Source organism: Hermetia illucens, chromosome 3 (genome assembly GCF_905115235.1).
Source record: "Hermetia illucens chromosome 3, iHerIll2.2.curated.20191125, whole genome shotgun sequence".
Lineage (NCBI taxonomy): Eukaryota > Metazoa > Arthropoda > Insecta > Diptera > Stratiomyidae > Hermetia > Hermetia illucens.
Genome location: NC_051851.1, coordinates 122,488,974 through 122,510,742, shown reverse-complemented (window position 1 = coordinate 122,510,742; position 21,769 = coordinate 122,488,974). Strand labels below are relative to the sequence as shown.

General features: G+C 42.1%; 1 protein-coding gene across 2 annotated transcripts in view; it reads left to right on the top strand.

Moving 5' to 3' along the window:
* The window catches only part of LOC119650711 (neurotrimin-like), a 265,655-nt gene that overhangs the window by 21,450 nt on the left and 222,436 nt on the right, over window positions 1–21,769 (top strand). For both annotated transcript variants that reach the window (XM_038053716.1, XM_038053717.1), the window contains one exon: window positions 20,114–20,220. In XM_038053716.1, coding sequence (XP_037909644.1) covers window positions 20,114–20,220 — 107 coding nt within the window. The remainder of the gene's footprint in view (window positions 1–20,113; window positions 20,221–21,769) is intronic.

The following is a 21,769-nucleotide window of genomic DNA, read 5'->3' as shown; positions in this document are numbered from 1 at the left end:
AGTATTCTCGCCCTCCTTTCGTTGCGGCTCGATGGTTGGTAAGCAAAGTACCGTTCTTGTCATTAACACAACAGAAGTGTTCGATATCCTGTGTGCGTTCATTACGGCTTTTGGCAAGTCGACACAGATCTCTCTGGCCATCCCGAGTGTCCAGTTTATCGTAAAGATTTTTGAAATGGTTCGCTCGGGTGACAGCGACCGCTTTCTTTGCTTCCCGGTTGGCATTCTTATAAATTTGCCAATTAGCAGGTGTTTTATCGTCGAGAAATTTGTGGTAGAGGCGTTTCTTTTCACGGACTTTCATTTCAACATCATTATTCCAGTATTCCAAGTATCTCGGTTGATCTACCGCTTATCCGGATTGGTGACCCCGAGAGTTGCAGATGCCGCTTTGTGGATCGTGTCTTTCATTTGATTCCATGATTCTTCCACATTCGTAATGGTCGGCAATCGTATGAGTGAGACCGTTTCTTCTTTCTTCTCACCAAATCGCCACCATTTAATGCGCGGCGGGCCAGTGTGTTTCTCACGCTGTTTTATCGGTGGCTTAATTCGCAGGACGGCAATCAACGGCCGATGTTGAGGTGCGATGGTCTCATAGGGAACGACTTTGCAATCAGTGACAGTAGTAAAATGTTGGCGTCTTATGAGAGTATAGTCGATTTGCGTTTTATTGTTCCCACTATAAAATGTGGGAAGATGAGACAATCGTTTGATGAACCACGTATTCATAAGTACAAGGTCATGGGTGTCCGCAAAATCGATTATACGCTCGCCATCCACATTGCGCGCTCCGAACCCCTTTCCTCCATGACACCTGTTACCGTCTGCCTTTTCACCCACATGACCATTAAGGTCGCCGGCAATGATTATGTAATCATCAGCAGGCACGTGACAAGTCTTTTCATCGAGAAGTTGCCAGAAGGCATCTTTCTCGGCATCAGGTCGACCTGTCTGTGGTGCATACGCGGTGAAGAAGTGAATAGTGCGAACACCATATTGAGTGTGTGGGTTACCAAAATAGAGAAGTTTGTAGCCATTTTTACCGCGTTCGCGTTCAATGTCGCAGCTTTTGGCACCAGACCATCGGGTTTCTTGCAGAGCGCAGATGTCAATGCACCTTTTCCGAAGGGCTCTTGCGAGTTCCTCGGTCTTTCCAGTTAGGGTACCAACATTTAGCGTGCAGACACGTATTTGTTTTGTTCGTTGTGTGCGGACTAACTTGCTTACGTCCTGACGCGGTCCATGCGTCAAGAACCCTTGCCCATTTCTCGACAGGACCGGGGCCCGTCCTGCCGCGTCGACTGAGGTGGACGCCCTAGCATTTCTCCGAGGCCTCTGACTTAATCCGATCATCATGTTTGTAGCGACATTCTATGCATTTTCTTGGTCGACCTGTCGCGGGGCCTGTCACCAAGAGAGATCAGGTAGGATTTTGCATAGTAGAATAAATCCAACTATACTCTATTTATCTCTTTCCCTGATCTCAGCATTTTATTTTTGTTTTACTGAGGATAGTACAGAGTACGTTGCCTCAAACGCTCCTCCTTTACCTGGGTTTGGGGCCAGCATGTTAATAGCATGGCGGAGCTCATAGCAATATACTATTATTAACTCAATGTGAGTAGATATCGGTAAAGAAGCTGTTTTGAGGCCTGAACACCATATAGAGGTAGCGTGAAAGAAATGATTAGTTTATAGCCCCCACACCACAGAATTAGCGCAGGCCATAGGAATCTCAGCGGGCAGTGAAAACCATATCTTAAGTAACATTTTGGAATTCAGAAATCTGTGCGCGCAATGAGTGCCGCATCGTTAACAACGGAACAAAAACGCATCTGCAAACGACTTTCTCTCCAACATTTGGTGCAGGAAAATAAAAAATATTTTGTGCTTCCTGAATCTATCACATGATCCTGAATCAAAACGAAGGATTAGGGAGTGGTGTCAACCCAAATTCTCGGCACTGAAGCGGGCCAATGCTTTGGAATGCCTAAAGCAATAAACCAAGGTTATTACTGTAACTTAAAGACCAGGTGAACATGAAAATTTATGAGAAATGTCCTGGTTTTCAGAAGAAAAACTAATTTTAGGGCAATGTGTCTGCCCACACAGGTTACAAAACCATAGTTGAAATCACGGAATTAAATACGAATTGTTGGAAGATTCGCTATTCGCTAAATTTAGCTCCCTCTGTATTCTGGCTGCTTCCAGGCATCAAAAAATTCTTGCGTGCATATTCATTTTCATCAAATGAAAAGGTAATAGCTGTCGTGGACGAGTATTTTGCAAATATTCCGGAAAGCTACTACAGGGATGGGATCCTTATATTAGAGAATCGTTGGAATAACGGTATAGAACTTATCTCCCTTAACTCTAACTAAAATGAAGAAATTATTACAAATATGAACCCATTCCGCAAACCTACCTAGTAAATCAAATGCCGTGTTATTTTGCATGCAGCTATTAACAAGTTCCTCGAGTCCAACTGTTCTCCGCTCCACCTTCCTCAGCCGCTCAATGCCCCGCTAATGTTGTTTTGATTGATCTCGACCTTGAATTTAAAATTCAGGGCGGTCAAAATTACCTGGAATTTTTCGTAAGCTGTATGCTTATCGGCTCCTCCGAATTCCCGGAATCATTTGGGCTCGCATGCATTTCGCACAACCAGAAACAAACGTTGAACATGCATATAATAATAGCCTATTTGAAAGTAAGTGATTAACGCTCATTTCGTATTATTACAAAATTCTTATAATAAAATTTAAATTTAATAAGTGAATGTTGGGGTAGGAATTTGGTTCTAAAAAGGTAGGGAAAAGAAGAAATGCTGCATATTAGCATATGCATTGTGTGCTCAGTTTGTTATCTGCGAGCGAAATCAAGGAACATCCAATAAGCTTAAAGGGTTATATCTGTTTGGAATTGTAGGTTCTGTAATTCTTTCACTATATCACAACTTCTGTAATTGGTGCTGACCATGAAAATTTACACATTTTGCCTACAGCTTTGTTTTTGTTTCTGCAGTCAGTATGCTCTTATCTTGTATTAGAGGAGAGAACGTCAAAAAATTGATCTTACCAGAAAGCGTTATTTGTACTAATAGCTACAAACAAGTCGGGAAACCGGAAGCTAGACGCTTCAGATGTGAAAAGTTTTGTGTATTTCTTTTATAAAGACATTTGAGTGTTAATTTTTCCCATTATACGCAACACGCCAAACTTAGATAGGATCAAGTTCCAAATTATAGCCTACATTGCTGCACTTTGTGGTACTAGGATGAACTTAAGAGAGGTTTTGTAGCTGTTGACTTTGCTAAAAAAAAATCAAACTGAATATGGCCAAGTGCTTAGGCAGTCTCACCTAAGCTTTAAACAAATTAAAGGCTTGTGTGCTTGAAGCATATTGAAATTTTATTGCATTTGAACACTTATTATATACACAAGTTTTGCTTCCAGGTAAAATTCTTAGTAGACTAAAAAACCATAGGTACGAATATTACAAAAAAAAAACGCTATGTCAACCAATTTCTCATGCAATGCATTTTTAACTGATTTTGTTCAATACATTTTACCGCGAGTTCATTACCATCGTTGTTTACAATCAAGCCTAATACCTTGCATGCAATTGTTCCGAGTTAACATTATACTCTAGATAAAGCGTTAAATAATGTACAATGTGTTGTATTTCTTAAAAAGACTGATTCTGACTACAGGGTGCGGCAGCATAACTTCCTTTTTTAAAATGCGCGCCACTCAGTTAGTTGATGTCATAGCGGAGCGCTAGTGGTCTCGTTCAAGAGGGGATACTGTAGAGTTTTGTCCCGACACGGTTCAGTCGCCATCATGCGTTGGAATAGTGAGGAGCGTGCCTTTGCCGTTGAGGTTTACTTTTCAAGCGGATGTTCGGTTATTACAACACAGCGTGCATTTCGGAATCGCTTTAATTTAGCCCCGTTGGCTCCCGTCCCAGACCCGTCCCGCAAATCAATTGTTACATGAGTCACTACATTCAGACAAACTGCAAGTGCGATAAAAGGAAAAACTGGAGTCCCCCGGCCCGTTAGATCACCTGAGAACATTGAAGCAGTGAGAGCGTCAATGTTGCGATCGCCACGGCGTTCTGCGCGCAAACACGCATCTGCCCTTGGATTATCCGATCGAGATGGCGATAGTGCAGGAACTTCCAGAACGTGACTTCAATTCTCGGATGCACGCGTGTGAGCTTCTTCTTGATGTCATTCCCGAGGGTGCTATTGTTTTTTTTAGCGATAAAGCCCATTTTCATTTGTGTGGGTCGGTTAACAAACAAAACATGCGCTACTGGGCTGACACCAACCCTCGAGAATTGCATCAAAAGCCTTTGCATTCACCCAAAGGCACAGTGTGGTGTGCAATTTCCTCAGCTGGAATTATTGGTCCCTGGTTTCTTGAGGAAAATGAGGTTACAGTGACAGTGAATTCGGACCGGTATGTAAACATGCTACAGCATTTTTTTTCCCACGGCTAGAAAATTTGGATTTGGGGGACACTTGGTTCCAACAAGACGGTGCAACAGCACACACTTCAAGAGCATCGATGGCTGTTTTGAGGGAACACTTTCCAGAGCGCCTTATCTCAATTAGAGGCGATTTGGAATGGCCGGCACGCTCTCCCGATCTGTCCCCTTGTGATTTTTTTCTATGGGGTTTTTGAAATCCCGTGTTTATGTGAACCGTCCAAGAACCCTGCAAGATTTGAAGACCAACATCCAAGAAGAAATTGCCAACACCTGCTATGCTAACAAGAGTCATGACAAACGCCAGAAATCGGTTTACGCAATGTATGGAGAATGGGGGACGTCACCTAACAGATTTGATATTCAAAACAATGTAAATAAAAACTTTAGACATGTACCTACATTATAAAAAATAAATAAATATTTTCCGATGCATACAATAGTTTTTATTGAGTTTTGAAAAAAGGAAGTTATGCTGCCGCACCCTGTATATTCTAAACAGTAGCCGATTTCTGAAAATTATAGTAATTTTATTATTATAGCTTTATTTGAAGCAGCCTCTTGATTTTTGTTCAGATTCTGAGAATGGCCCCGTTAAATAAATGACCACTTTTCGACCCCCTGAACTCCCCGCCTTTCCAACAAATGTCAAAATTAAGACCAGCTTCGGAAAGTACTAACCGAGACCTTTCATTTGATGCCTCACATGAGTATACGTACGCCCCCCTTTTTCATGTATGGGGACCCCCCTTAAATTCGACGTAAAAGGCTGTAACTCACTGCATGTGCAACTGTTCGTTCGTTCCCACCTTTCCAAAAAATTTTTTGTCAATCGCTGCTACAGTCTCCGAAAAAATTCGTGTAATGGACAGGCAGACAGTAAACCGATTTTAATAAGGTTCTGTTTTACATAAAACCTGAAAACGGGCAAAGAGTTTTCAAATAGTGTAAAATCCACTCTGGATACACTTTATGACAGCTCACTAATTTTACGACGCTTTGAAGAATGATCAGTTTAAGAGGGTGGTCTGGCAGGTTTCAAAAAATTTTTAGCAATTGCTAGAATTAATAATATTGGCTACAATGCATTTCGAATTGTTTACCCTTTTTAAGATTTAACCTTATTAAAATCGATTCAAAGCCCTGTCACACTCGACGTACTCGGAAACGCTTGAACCCATTGCCACGAACAGGTAGACAGGTGTGGTCTGTAAATTTCTTTACGTATAACAATGGCGTAATCCTCTGTGAAACCTAAGAGGGCTCCCCATACATCCGAAAGGGCGTATACATTTCTTTTCGCAGTATATGACCGTGTGACCATTATTTGATTTTATCATTAACGCAAATCTGTCGGAGTGTAACAGGGGCAGTAAAAGAAAATTTCATTTTTCAGCTCGGGTAAATGTGACAGTTGGGAGGAGGTCTTGGATATAATCCTAGTAATCGGGAAGGGGACTCTTATGGTGGTGAACTGGAGAGTGTCTGACCACGGATCCTTCTCAGATTACAGTTGGATACTTTTCAGTCTAGATCTCGCCTCTTTTAGCCACCCAAGTAGATTCGACTGAAGGAGGTTTGGTCAGTTATCATGAATAAATAAACTCTCCGGTGCGTAAATTGATGAGACAAACTGGCACAATAGACCAACTAGAGTCAAAGGTTGGGGCTCTCGAAAAATAATTCAAAACTGCTTTCAAAGTCTCATTCCCTGCAAAATTTAGCAAGAAAACATTGCCACCGTTGTGGAATGAAGATCTGTCTACCCTCAGGAAGCTGATAAGCGATGTCATCAAAATCTGCTATAAGAGGCAGTACTGTTTATTGACAGAACGTTGAAAGCACCAGCGAATCTGCGAGATTTTGTCCAAAGAACATAGGAGCTCATCCTAAAAAAAATCGGAAGGCTCCTGGATGGAATTTTCTGATAAAACTATAGAGCTTCCCCACCAACAAGCCGGAGCCCTGCTTGCCCTAGTCATGTGAGACTAGCAAATCGGTAATTACCGAGGACAAAATCATTTATTCTATAAACAGTTTCCCCGTATATAAATCTCCGCAAAAGTAGCAAGAAGGGGTTGTGCTGTAGCTGCTTGAGATTTTCCAAAACTGTATCTCTATGGACGTGCGATCGGGCAGGCCGTGTTGAAGACTCTGGAGCGTCCTGGACATTCACTTAAGGACGATAATTTAGAGACAGCTCGTTTTTAAATCTCAGCATGCCTACGTCAAGGGCAAATCATTAGAAACTACTCTACACGACGTAATTAGCAAGGTCGGGCGGCAACTACAGTGCCAACATTACACTCAAGCTGCTTTCTTGGATATAGAGTAACATTCAACAGCGCTAGTATCAATGACATCAAGGAAGCCTCATTGGATAATATCCATGTTAAGAACTAGGATGATTCGAGGTGATCTGACCTGCAGAGTGGGACCACCTCTCCGGTGCCCAGGTTGTAGGGTGAAGGTGGTGAAATTGGTGTCAGTGATTATGGAAGGTGGGTTGGGAAAGGTGTAACTGTAGGCCGCGGGATGCAAAATGAGTAAAAATCCTACCAAAACGACGTTGATACTCTCCTCCATCTTCCTGGGCTAAATGAACAAAGATTGGTTCTGTCCTGCAATGTAAAGTATCAAGGTGTGATCCTGGAACCGAAACTAAATTAGAGATTGAGCATAGAACTGAGGTTCAAGAGGGAATGGGTATTCTTTTACTGCTACAAGAGGATCTCTGGGGTCTCCGGCCGAAGATAGGTGTACATAGCCATGGTACGTCCCATCCTAACATAAGGTTTTATCGTGCGATGTCAGCCATTGAGGAAAAAATACAATGGAACAAAGCTTAATAGGATTCAAAAAACCGCTTGTATAGGTGCTACCGTCCCCCTACCTCAGTGCCCCACTGCGGTCGTGACCGGCAGATGCTCTTGAGGTGAATGTCCTCCTGGACACGCTGTGGCGTGCAGTGCTATCAGAATTCGTTAGTCTGAATGTTGGACAGCAAAGTCCTACGGCAATAGACGACGTTCCTTGGGAGTTCTGGGCATTTTCCATAAAGTGCGCAAGTCGATCTCCATGAGAAACTATGCTGTGGACCTTCTAATCTGGGCAAAGTGGAAGACCTGTGTCGTGTTACAAGGCAAGGCATCTTCACCGATATATTAAAGATGATCTGGAGTCGAGGAGTTTTCTGGAATACACACAGTGCAGTAGGGTCTTACGGCATCTCAAGATTCGCCAGTACATTCCCAACGAAATTACTGGCGATACTGGAAACCTGCCGATGGCTGGCTGGGGTATAATCTGAGCCTCAAGCGCAACATAGCTATACCCACCAACAACCAAGCGGCGATTAATGCCTTGTACTCATTGGCGACATCCTCCATGGTGATGGAGGAGTAAAAGAATGCGCTGAATAGTCTGGGCGGCACATTCAAGATCATCTTTCTCTAGGTTCCCGGTCATAGAAGCCTAAATGGGAACGAGCGGGCTGAGGGACTGGACAGGCGGGGCTCTAGTCTTGGTCTTCAGGAGGCACAGTCTATGCCAGGCTGGCGACTGATAAAGGATATACTCGCACTCCTTAGCAGCCACGTTCCTCAGGTCAAAGAAGCTGATTACCTGCGACAATTGAAGGAGAATTTCTCCCACTTACAATAAAACCCGGTCGCGAGAACTCTTGTTCCAGATGCGTGCAAATACATACAGGATTATGGCGGTCTGCATGGGACACTGGCCTATAGGGGACTATGTCGCTACATTCAGCATACCCTACAATTCACACTGCTGAAGCTAGGAAGAAAAACTCTAGCTAGAGCCATGTTGCTGACACTAGATGAACCATTCTGTGAGGACCTACGAGATATTTCTAGCTGCAGGGTGGCAGTACTGCTTTCCTTCTTGAATGTTATGGGTGGACTCTGAAGGTCTAAGCCGGGTCGATTCTGCTTCTCTTGCTTTTACTACAACAGTCAAGGTCTTAGGAGTCAAAACGACGTCTTGCAACGTTTCCTGGGCTCCTCGGAGCTGATGCTTTTACCTACATTCCATGAGCGTGTCGAGGCTCAATCATTACTTTTCGAAACTGGTCCTATTTTTGATAATGAGTAAAACGTAGGAGAGTGAGGACTCACAATGTGTACATCAAGACATAACCTGTCCAACCAGAAATTTGAAAAATGTTCACTATGGCGCATCTATATAAAAGCTAGGCTTCAAGCATAGTTCTGGAGTTTGAAAGAAATCAACATATTGTTAACGAAGTTGTAGAAGGTCAAAGTTTGCTATTTGGTATGTATTTGTCGCATTCGTAAATGCTATACTCAACACACCATATACCATTCATCAATAAATTATTCCAAGCAAATTTTACATGCCGGGTCGCTTCATGAACTAAATTGAACTGTCCGGTGTTCTTTCTATGGTCAGAAAGTGCAAACGAAACATTCCAATTAAAATCTTAGGCGAATATCTTCAGCTCATTTAAAATGCACAGCTCCTTTTTGCTTCTCGTTTTCCATGGATTTTGAAAAGCCAGAATAGTAGGAGTATCTATCAATTCATATTTCATCGTGGTACCTTCTGATTTTAATTATGATATGATATGAATTTACCTATACTCTCATTATAAGCAATGGCTCTCGAAAATTGTTTAGTACTGTTTTCAAATTTCACTTAATCCAATTATAGAACTTCCCAAATCTGCACCAGGTGCTTAGAAATCAAACTAATTCCTCTCTATGACTAAATCCACACCTAGTTCTATATGCCGCAAATGAAGTCAGCAACTCCGCACTAGGAAACTGAATGGTCCTTTGTGCCATGGACAATTGTGGAACACGAATTTCCTCCCGCCATTATCCCAACTCAGCCATGACCTATAAAATAAAAGTCACTTTTCCAATAATAAAAACAACGACGTGCAATGGTGATTATGGTTGCTCTAACTTCGTTTCACTTCCCGTAGCCCTCGAAGCCGGCACATCGTTTTAATTCCAGACGTAGAATCAGATTTCAAGTCACAACTTCCACAAAGTATTCTTAATGAGATCCTAGTCGCTGTCAATGAAGACTCCAGTCAGCCAGAGTACGCTCTGAAAAGGTCGTAACCAGACCTCGTTCGATGACAATACGATAACGACAACTGCTTTAAGGACAATTTTCACTGACGACGGAATTAAATTAAACCTTTTCGAAGGAGCGTATTTCGAAAGCAAATCCCATGCCTAGCGCCGGTCTACTCACCGGAACGGGTGCGGGTGGGGTGTAGATTCGACCCTACTAATGTACTATACAGCTCGGTGACATATATGGTGGTCAGCTGACGCTGCACGTGACCTGAATACGAAATCAGGGACCTGAACGCCAGCAAACTTTATCCAAGATGAAATTGTGCCTTGAGTTACCAATTCGCCAATACCCAATCTGACTCCAACCCACCCTCAACCATTTCCTCCACCACTATGTGAATTTGATGTGCAACCACCTCCATACAACATAGACTTATAGGTATATGGGAGGATGCGAGTTGGCATCTCCAAAGTACCTCTCAACTGTATTTAGTGGTTTATGTATCGACGACCATAGAAAGTACTCCCGAATAACGACGGAACTAATTTACACATCAAATAATCTGCTACGGAGACACACACAAGGATAAAGGACTATGTCGCCCAATTCCTACCACTTGCAATTAAAATCAAAAGATTAAAAGGGGATGAGGGGACAGCCCGTTCGAAGCCTTTTTCGTGCTTCTGAAATTTGCACAAACATTTCCTCATCTCGACTGGAAGACACCCTCGGTCTACCAGAAAATTTCATGCCGCCCCTGCAAACACCTTGCTGGTACCCATCATTTTGTCATCATGTTTGCGGTGTTTATTACCGGAGTTGGGTGATTCCAAACAACCGCAATTAATGACAAAATATCATCATATCACAGACTTTGTCTCGTGTTGTTATTTGCAAATTAGCTGGTCCAATGGAGAACTCAATATCTTGGCGGGAATTACTCAAATTAGTCATTAACGGTTGAATTAAATTGTAGAGAACATAATTATAAAATATGCGGAAAACATTGTCAGTGAAAGAGCAATGATTTGGTTTATCAAATTAATGGTTTCGTGTTTTCGGGTTGATAGATCAATAACTGCATTTGGTAGCGTTAATTGGTGGTGCATGCAGTGGAAGTTGTAGTATGTAAATAGGATCTATGCACTTTAATAGACGGTCAAGTTATGGGCGAACACATGAAGAGAAGGAAGTCCTGAATTAGCGTCTGCATAGAAATTTCCAAGCATGATAGGGCTTGACTGAAATACATTTAGTCGAACTAACTTCGTTGATATCACCATTCTGGCTGTTGCTGTTCTCTATTATTTATCGATAGTATTTGACTAACTACAGGGAAACCTTTGCTAGTTAGTCTACATAATTTAGTGGGGAAGCCGCGGCTGCGATCATTCAGGGTCATTGTAATGTCCATTGTACTATTCCTTAAAATCGCCTTTTTATTGGTCTGCGGCGTCCACAGGTTTTTACGATTCGGATAAAATCCTGCAGAGGAACATAATACGGATTTTTTTCCAGGTTGTAATTTAAGGAGCAGTGTCCTGTAAAAACCTTATTAGAATTTTCATGTCCCACTTCTTAACAGAAAATAGACAGTAGATGCCCGGATGCCCAATTTTGATCAGCTAGTCTGTCATTTTGCTCATTACCAGCGATGCTCAAATACCCTAGCGTTCACAACGGAAATATTTCGTCAAGTCGTTTCAGCAGCAACTGTTGGTAACTCTACACCAGCTGACTTGTTACACTATGACTGCATGAGCATCAGAACAGATTCGAATGATGCGACTTCGCTCTTTTTGTCGCACATATTCCGCAACTGCTCCGCCTGGAATATGGTCGTCAGTGGGAGAGTTTGAGGCCAGTTCCATAATCAGACTTCCCAAGAGCACCCGTCCGGCCGATCCGCTTTCCATGACTGATCCATCGGTAACGGTTATTATGTTTTTGATCCCAAAAAACTCGTAGTCATTTATCGACCATTCTTCTCTCTTATTGATTACGACGGAGAATGACTTTTCAAAGACAAATCTGGAATCATATATCGCACCGACATAGCTTATATGCCTGGTTAGCTGCTTTCCGTTTCACTTTCAAATGAATGATGAGTAGATTTAGGAGAGCTTCGAGTGCCATGTTGGTGTCATTGTTCCAATAATACTTAGGCAAGTGAGACGTACAAACTGCCTTCATCCAGATCGAGCAGGCGGCGCGAGATTTTGGCCTGCACATCAATGAAGGCAAGACAAAATATATAGTGGCAACGTCAGCACCGAAGGCGAATCAACCAACAACATCAAACCCCACTGGTCAAACACGAAGAAGAATAAGGATAGGAGAATACAACTTTGAGACTGTTGACAATTTCTCCTATCTAGGGTCGAAAACCACAACCGATAACAGCTACGATGAGCTTACGGTTGTTGTCAGCCAACAGAGCCTATTTCAGCTTATAAAGACTGTTCCGCTCGAAACGTCTCACCATAAGGTCAAAGCTCTTACTGTACAAGACAATGATCTTGCCAGTCCTCATGTATTCCTCGGAAACTTGGTTCTTAGCAAGAAAAATTGCGAACTCTTGGCCGCGTTCGAGAGAAGAATCCTCCAAAGAATTTTTGGCCCCCTACATGAGGATGGACGATTCCGTAGCCTACACAATGACGAAATCTATGAGCGATACCATGACCGTCAGGTTGTGGACAAAATCCGACTCAATAGGTTACGGTGGGCGGGTCACTTAATCCGTATGGATGAGGATGATCCCACCCGGAAAGTCTATAAGGGCAATATCTATGGTAGAAAAAGAAGACGAGGCAGACCCTGCCTAAGATGGAGCGATGGCGTAGGTCAGGACGCCAGACAGCTTTTAGGGATATCGAATTGGTGGACCTCGGCGCAAAACCGGGATGTTTGGAGTTCCTTATTAAGGCAGGCCTAGACCGGATACCGTTTGCTGCGCCGTTGACGATGATGAACTGAGCCTTTGGATCTATGTCAAAATAGGTTTTACTATGGATGTATACATCCAAAGAATCCGTTGTGGCGAAAGGCCCCAAGTCTTACTTATCACAGCCCTTCAGCACTAGGTCAATTTGCATGATTACTGATATTGTTCGTTGATATGGTGCTTCCACGTTGGCTTGGAGACGAGATGTACTCATAATTACTTAACTATTTATACCGGCTGGATTTCCGCTTTTAATAAGATGCGTACCGTGTAACTACCTTACTTAACATTTCTAATACACTTAACTAGTCCTTCATCTCATCGATACGAATTAGCAAATTTTCTTGCTAAGAACGCAGGTCTCTAGTATATAAGGACTGGCAAGATCAGTAAGAACTTTGGCCCTAGGGTGAGACGTTTTGAGTGAAACAGTTTTGTGAGCTGAAATAACCGCTGTTGGTAGCCAACCAACATGCGCGGATTTCATCATCATAGCTGTTATCGGTTGTGATTTTCCACCTTAGATAGGAGAAATGATTCACGGTGTCGAAGATGTAGTCTCCTATTTTCATTTTTCTCTGTTCTGTTGGTTCTCTTGTTTTGGGTGGTGATTTCTCCACCACGTACTTCGATTTCTGTACATTTGGGGCTGTTTTTCGCATAATGTTAATATCGTCCGCATAGGCCAGTAGTTAAGTGGTCTTGAAAAGAATGGTGCCTCTGGCATTAACATCTGCATCACGAACCACTTTTCTGGGGCCAGGTTTAACAACCGGAAGCTAGACGCTTCAGTTATGAAAGGTTTTGTGTATTTCTTTTATAAAGACATTTGAGTGTGCATTTGTCCCATTAGTATGTTGCACGTAATATATGCATATATTATGTGAGAACATCCACTTTCAAGTGGTATTGACATTCAAAGTCTTGAATTTGCGCAGAAGCGACAGCTTTGACCTATTACTTTGTTAGTAATAGTACGATTTTCACCAAACTCGGTAGGATCATGCTCAATTCTGTAGTCTACATTGCTGCTAAATTTCGTGATTCTAGGAGGAACTTAAGGGAATCTTCCTGCCAATTACTAAAAATTATAGTAATGTGCTATTATTGACTTTATTTGAACAGGTATCGGTATGGAGGGAGGGCCTAAGCTCCATACAGTGGCAGGCTCTTGACTTTTTCCAGATTTTTCGGTTAAGTAGTTTCTGAGAACGGGTTCGTTAGAGAAATGATCACTTTCAACCCCCCGCACTCCCCATCTTTTCGAGAAATGTCTAAACTAAGAGCGGTACTAACCGATACCTTTAATTTGATACCCCACATGACTATATTTGAAGAAAAAAAAAATGTACAACTCCCTTTTGCATGTATGGGGACCCCTCTTAAATTCGTCGAGGGGGGGGGTCCCCATACATGCAAAAGGGGGGTGTACATTTTTTTTTTCATCAAATGTAGTCATGTGGGGTATCAAATGAAAGGTCTCGGTTACTTTTCGAAGCCGTTTTTAGTTTTGGCATTTGTTGTAAAGGTGGGGAGTGCGGGGGTTCAAAGTGATCATTTTTTTAACGAACCCAATCTCAGCTAATTCTCAGAACCGACAAATCTGAAAAAATCAAGGGGCTGCCACTATATAGTGCCTAGGCTCCGACATACCCTCCATACCGATACCTGTTCAAATCAAGTTAATAATAGTATATTACTGTAATTTTTAGTAATTGACAGGAAAACCCCCCTTAAGTTCACCCTAGAATCACAAAATTGTGCAGCAATGTAGGCTACAGCATAGACCATGATCTTGCCAAATTTGGTGAAAATCGCACTATTATAAAAAAAGTTATACTAGGTCAAAATTAACGCTCTTCTGCAAATTCAAGACTATGAATGTCAATAACATATCACTTGAAAGTGGATATTTTCACATAATATATGCATATTTTACGTGCTACATACTAATGGGACAAATACACACTCAAATCTCTTTATAAAAGAAATACACAAAACCTTTCATACCTGAAGCGTCTAGCTTCCGGTTCCCGACTTGTTTATGTATGGGACAGATAATGCCTCGTTGCCGGTTGTCTCACATCTTGAGCATAAATTGATGAACCGCTTGGTGTAATTGGTTGCCTCCACGTTTAACGAATTAAGCTTTATTTCCATCGAGTCCTGACGACTTATGGTTTTTAAGCCGATGAATTGCAGGGACTGTTTCTTCAATGCTTGGTAGTGGTAGTATTTGTCCGTCGTCTTCAGTTGGCGGGACCTCCAACTCGCCGATATTCAGTTCATCAAAATACTCAGCCCATCGCTCGAATATTCTGTCGAAAACCAGATTTCTCCACCAAGTATGTTTTTGGTCGTATCAATGACAACTTTCTTCAAGTGGTTGTGAAGATCATTTGTTAATGCTTCATCTCCAGGGCCTTTGTTCGCGGCATACATTTCTCCCTCACAGTTGTTACGGAGGGCTTTGTTGTGGATGGCTTCAATTTTCACTCCCACCTGATTGCCAGAGGGGATTCTAGGCATTGTTGTAATTCTACCCCGGAGTAACGCAATAGTGAACCGAGCCTATATTGGCCTCCCTATATGTTCTGACATTAATCAGGGCAGAGAAGTGGCGTCGTTTGATCAACGCGTGGTCCATTTAGTTGAGACCCATGTATGTTTGTGGACCGTTTTCCGCCCAAACCAGGTACTCCCTGCAGTCGACTACCATTTGTGTTGTTATGTAAACTGTAAGAGTTGCCCAAACACAGGCTCGGTACCTACTTGACTTGACTACTTGACGCAAATCGTTAGACCGTTTTCGTTGCCGGGTTCGTCGTTCTAAAATCCGCCCATTTTGGGGCTGTTTTGTGGCTTCGTAACAAGGTGCTTTTAATGTAGAGTTATCAGCCCCGCCCAACCCCCAACCTGAAGGACCAGTTGATACAATTTGTCCCGTTTTCAGGTGAAGAACTCCCAACGATCACTATGTGGAAGTGGAGATAGTCTCTCGGGGGGTTATATGCTCCTGTCGGCCCTGAGTTTAGGTTTTGGATGCCGCCTCGGACGTGCACTTCAAACAAATGGTTTGCCTTTTCTGTGAACCCAAATGCTGGCTACGTTCTTTGAAAAGAATTCGCTTCCACTTTGATAGTGAGAGAGTTAGCCCCATCGCAAAAGCGTCTCCATGACGACCATTTAGCCGACTTTATGCTCTTCCTTGGAGCCTTCTGAGCCTCCTTGTTCTGATTCCAGCCAGCGCTTGGATCATATTTTCGAGCTCGAAGTACCTTTGTCATTTCACTATGTTGTTCTACCATTCTTTGATATTGAGTGGGCAGCTTTTATCGAAAGCTTCTCTAATGCTAATTGTGATCATCTGGATTGTTTCCTCAATTCGAACTGTAGATTTGTTGTACCTCCCAAGGATCGTGATTCAGGCCCTCATTTCTATAAAGTGCACTATAGTCCCGCAGATTGCAAAAGGACAAACAACCCTCATAGTCACTTCACCGGTTTAAATACTCACTGGAAAATTTCGGAGGGCCAGACTGCTAACGACGTTTATGATGATAAACCTGTTTGGTATATACATATATTATTGCCAATAATTTTTAAAAGTGTGCGTATAACTGACTTATGTACTATCGTGGTCTATTTCTGACAATGTATTTTGTTTACCCTAGAACTTTCCGAGAAATCTGCCTTTCTTCTCTATTGTACTAACGCGTGCCCATCGATGACAATCGTAAGATTATGCATTACACTTCATGGTGTAGCTAGTAGAGAAGTGCTCTCCATCCTAATGTGTTACTACCATTTCCGATTTCTAATGGACATATTTACGGGCATGGGGCCCCTTTCGAAGACGCAGTCTTCCGCTCGATATGGTGTCGGGCAGAAGTACTCCGGTGAAGTGCTGCCTGCTCTCTGTCAATTAATCTTTCGAGATGTTCTTTGATGCGTTTCAGGATGGATATTACTTTCACGATAGCTGCTTGTAGGTTATTGAACTAGATCTGGGTATCATCTTCGGAATTTTAATCAGCATTCCGATCCAATCACGCACAACTACGCAGACACAGCAGAAACACACGGGTTTGTTGCGCTTGAGCGCATTGATGGTGAACGTGGTTCTGCTTCTGTTCGGAGAAGCCATCTGCACCAACATATTACTTCATGCGTATCGTCATGCCATGTCACTCAGAAGAGGCAATATCATATTTAACCGGAATCTACATGATTGGATAACGTGGGGGAGCGTTCCTTCTAATTCTTCGGTAGCTTATAGTCGTGGGTTTACGACCACTTGCAAGCCCTTCTCTAGTACAGTATGCCATAGTGGACGCATTACCAGCTTTTGATTCCCTCCTCAACACAATGGTGGAATTTCGTTTTGTCAAAACGTATGCCCAGTACGTTTCTCGTATTTTACCAACTTCTTACGTTCATCGATTCGCTTATATGTATTTTTAATCAACCAGATCTGATGACATCCTTCGTAATGACCAAACACTTCCCCCACGCTGGAGACAGAGGCATTTTTGGTGACAGTCGGGTGCTCATCAGTATTTTCGGGCAGATTATTCAGAGTTTGTGTCATTTAGATAGTGCTATTTTACACCACTTTGACTTCTTAAACTCCTAATACCATGATTGCTTGTGTGAAGATCAAGGGGAGCAGAATCTACCCGGCCCAGATCTTCAAATCCAGCGCGTAGCATTTACGGGGGATAAATGATCCCTCAATATACAACTAGAGATTTCTTTGAGGTTTGTTTACCTAGTGTCTTTGTCTACCTAGTGTCCGCAGTTTGGTTCTAGTTAGAGCTGAACAATCATAAGAAGGTGCATGAGGCCTCCTGTGCGCAATCTTGGAATGTGCAAAATAGGGTATGCCGAGTTCGGTGGCATAGTCCCATATATGCGAGGGCCCTCAGCAAAACACCCTAACTCTGTACGCATTTGCTCTCACAATCGCGTCTTATTAAGAAGAGCCAAATTCTTCCCGACTGATACATGTGGTGAGCATTTGCCATTTGAAGTCAGGCGCTGTTAAGTAGTGCGAACAATTTCCAACAGAGTCCCGCCTGACTAATCCAACCTCCTTTATGTTTCTATAGTCGGCTATACTGTGCGAATTTGAAAAAAAAAATTCACGGCTCCATCACATCGCTCAGAGTTCCCGAGGTACTTCATACAGTATGTTAGTATAGCCGTCTTAGTTGTCCAACATCGAAATTCATGTAGCCTCAGAGCATTGCCCGCTGCAGCGTATTTAGTGTAGATGTCCAGGAGGAGTAGGCGTATGAGTATATTGAGGGCATCTGTCGGGCAAGATTGCAAGGGCACAGTAGTACTTGCACACGCCGTTCTTCAAATTCTGTCAAGTTTGTTTCCACTGTACTTCTCGCGCAGCGCCTGCCACCATACAATAGAACCGTGTATTAGGATGGAATGAACCATGGCTGCATACATCCAAAGAACCATTACCGCCCCAAGACCTCATTGCCTTTTCAAGGTCCCTGGCAGGCGTAGAAGGTTTTCTTAAGTTTGAATTCTATCTTCAATCTCCATTACATACTTTACATTGGAGAAATGTGTAAATCTTTGACCATTTAATCACGTTAGGGGAAATTCTGATGCCATTGTCTTTGTGGTTTTGGTTGGATTTATGTCGAATCCGTATCTTGCAGCCCACACCCACACGTTCTCCAACGTGCCTCCCATGATTTCACTCATAACGGCGGAAAACATCTCTAACACTATTATTGTGCGGTTTAAGTAGCACCAAGCGCGGGAACGGGCACTTATTAGGAAGTGTTCCATGGATATCGAATCCTCGTTACGAGATGAATATGTATCATCTTGTAAAATTTCTATTTTTGAATACATGTCTAGCTAGCGAAAATGTCCAGCACAATTCTGCTTACCTTCCTGCTTTTCGCTAGAGTCAACTTTGCAGTGTCATTACACGCAGAGGCGAATCAGAAACGAAAAGTAAACGAACATCAAATAATGATCCTTTGCGACTTTGACCTCATTTGTTACGAACATTCAGAGGACAGCTCCTGAATTTACTGCTAACTCCAATGTAGTCGCTATGATTAGACATTCGTTACCAATCAGCCTAAACCGAAAAGACTTACGCAGAACCGATGACAAGGGTGTGAAAGTTCCAGAAAACAGTATTACCGGCACTAAAACCATACCCCTAATGAGATGTCCGAGCAAGGTCTTGTCTGAAGCACCTGTTCTGAACTTGACGTAGTGTACGTGGAATTTTTACTCTAATTAAAGAAAGTAAATATTCTGGCCGCCTTCGATACCATTGTCGATAATTCCACATCCTACGAGTAGAAGCCAATCAAATTCCACAAGGGACTCAGGATTTATCCAGATAATTTTCGACCATTTAAACTTCAGAGATTCAAACTTCTTCTCTTGTTTCAAACGTCATTAACGTTAACTTTGGCAATTATAAAATGCTCGAGTACACTGAAGTTACGTTACTCTCCAATCCGATGTGTTTTCAAATATGTCAACAGATAACAACAAGCATAATATGCTTCGTTGTAAAATAAACTGATTTCATCGTAACAAAAGTACAACTCTTCTTCACAGCTACTACAGCTATCGTACCTGGGGATTGCAATAGTAGACGTCCATTCCAGTTTTGAAAGTTTAGGCTTTTAAAGTAACTGTAGGCTGAGATGCATTAAATTTACATTTTTTCCTTTATCTTCTAATCTAAACGTTGGTATACGAGCGGCTCTGTAAGATGCTTACGAAGTTCACTCTTCTATACCTGATCAGGAAGAGATAATACTAGACACGGAAAAACATCAATCACCATATTAAATTACCGAAAGACCCAAAACACAAGTTTGGCTGCATATTTATTCTATACATGAGCGTGTCCTGCTGGGGAGCCCTAGCGGAGTTACCTACAATCATTCAGAGTCACTGGCGTTAGTCGCCAAGAAGAATAAACAAGAAAAATCCGTTTTTCACGTGTATGGTGAACCGCCTCCCTTAAACTCAATATTAAATCCTTTTATTGCATGTAAAGGGATTCACAGGCCACATGGTTCCACTAAATTTTATGACCATAGCTTCAGTTGTTGCTGAATGAATGCGCGCTGCAACAGAGATTGATATAACTTCTTCTCACTCAAAGTCAACTAAAACCTCTGCCCCTTTAAATACCCGTACCAACTTACTAGAAAATGCAATTGGATGCCAACCTCAAGGAGCTTTGCTACGAGATTTGAAACATCTACGATAGCTAGCATTAAATTGTCTGCAGCCAAAACTATCTGATCGGAAGGGAACCTTCGGAAACCTCTACTTGCGGAGGGCTACTGAAGCTTCTAGGCTATCAGATCAAACCTACGCTTAAGAACCAATTTGGGACGGTGCAACTTGAAATTCCTGACTATGGTAATTAAAAGTGAGGCTCGGATATCATATGCATTCACATTTTCCATTGCTCAAAGCTATCCCGCTAAAGCCCCCTACATGGAAGAACCACAAAATTTTGTATACCAAAATCACTTAGCAAATCTACAAACTACTAGATAAACTGAATATTTTTTTTCCTTACAGTCGTCGTTGAAGAGCCGGAATTCACTGATGTTATCGAAAACGTAACAGTACCCGCTGGACGTAATGTAAAGCTGGGATGTTCTGTAAGGAATCTCGGTTCATATAAGGTGAGTATATATAGTATAATATATAGCACATATATGTCATACTCCATAGAGCAAAATTTTCTGGTGTAGCTTCATCAAACCCGACAAATAGGTTGAGTTCAATAGAGGGGCGTGAAAAAGGCCAGATATCACCCGAGCCGAGAGTAATAATAATAATAATCGTTGGCACAACAATCGAATTGGATCAGTGTGTTAGAGCACTTCATTCAACTCCGTAGCGGTTCACTACATGATAGCTTGGAGGAGGCAATGTGGTCAGCATGGCGCTCGCCCGATGTATTAGCCTGATTTGAGTCAGGCATATCACGATGCAAATACCACTACCACCAGTGAGATTTGAACTGCAGCCTTCCGTACCACAACCTTGTGCTCTAACCGCTCAGATATCCGCACCGAGAGTACTCTCTATTAATGAAAACAAGTCGGGAAACTGAAAGCTTGAGGCTTCAGGTATGAAAGGTTTTGTGTTTCCCTATGTGAGGAGCGATTAGTGCATAGTTAAAAAATGCATCCCCCCTGCCCTCTAGTTTTTAGAAAGTAATTAAAAAAAAATCATACGCTTCACACTCGGAGTTTAATATTATTAGTAAATGTGAAGAACTTAACCTTCAAAAGATACAAGTCGGGAAACCGGAAACCAATTACTGAAAATTATAGTATATAGTATAGTGTAGTGTATATTAACCTTATTTTAATATTTTTTAGCCTAGGCACCATATAGTGGCAACCTCTTGATTTTTTTCAGATTTTTTGGTTGGGTAGTTTCTGAGAATGGGTCCGTGGAAGAAATGATCAATTTTGACTCCCCGTACTCCCCACCCCTCCGACAAATGTCAAAACCAAGACCGGCTTCGCAAAGTACTAATCGATACCTTTCATTTGATACCCCACATGACTATATTTGGAGAAAAACAAATTTACATCCCCCCTTAAACTCGACGTAGAAGGATCTAACTCACAGTGCCCACTTTTCTAACAAATTTGGTATCAATCCCTTTAACCATCTCTGAGAAAAATGCGTGTGACACCTATGGAGAAGTAGATTCTTCATGAATGGAATTTTAATATTTCACTCGAATGTCAATTATTCTCGTAAATTATGACGTTAGCATCTTATTTTCATGGCTTTAGAAGCAGTAGATCCACGTGAAAAGTTTGAACTACTATAACTTTGGCGTTAATGGCGCAATTTCCATGAAATTTGTGTATGCAAGATATTGCCTTCTATGCTGCTGCAAAATTCGGTATTCCTAGGATAATAATATACTATTAGTAAGTTTATTTGAGCAGATATTGGAATGGCATACATTTTGAGACCTAGATTTCATCTAAGCGCAGCGGATTTTTGGATTGGGTATTTTCCGAAAATGGGTCCTGTCTCACTTTAAGTTTGTACATTTTGACTCCTTACTCGAGCACTTTACAATTCACATCAAAACTACTTTCATTTGATACCCCACCCGACTATATCCACTGGAAAAAAAATTCTAAACTCCCTTCGGATGTATGGGAAGCCCCCTTTAAACTCCACCTTAAATTTGTATCACTC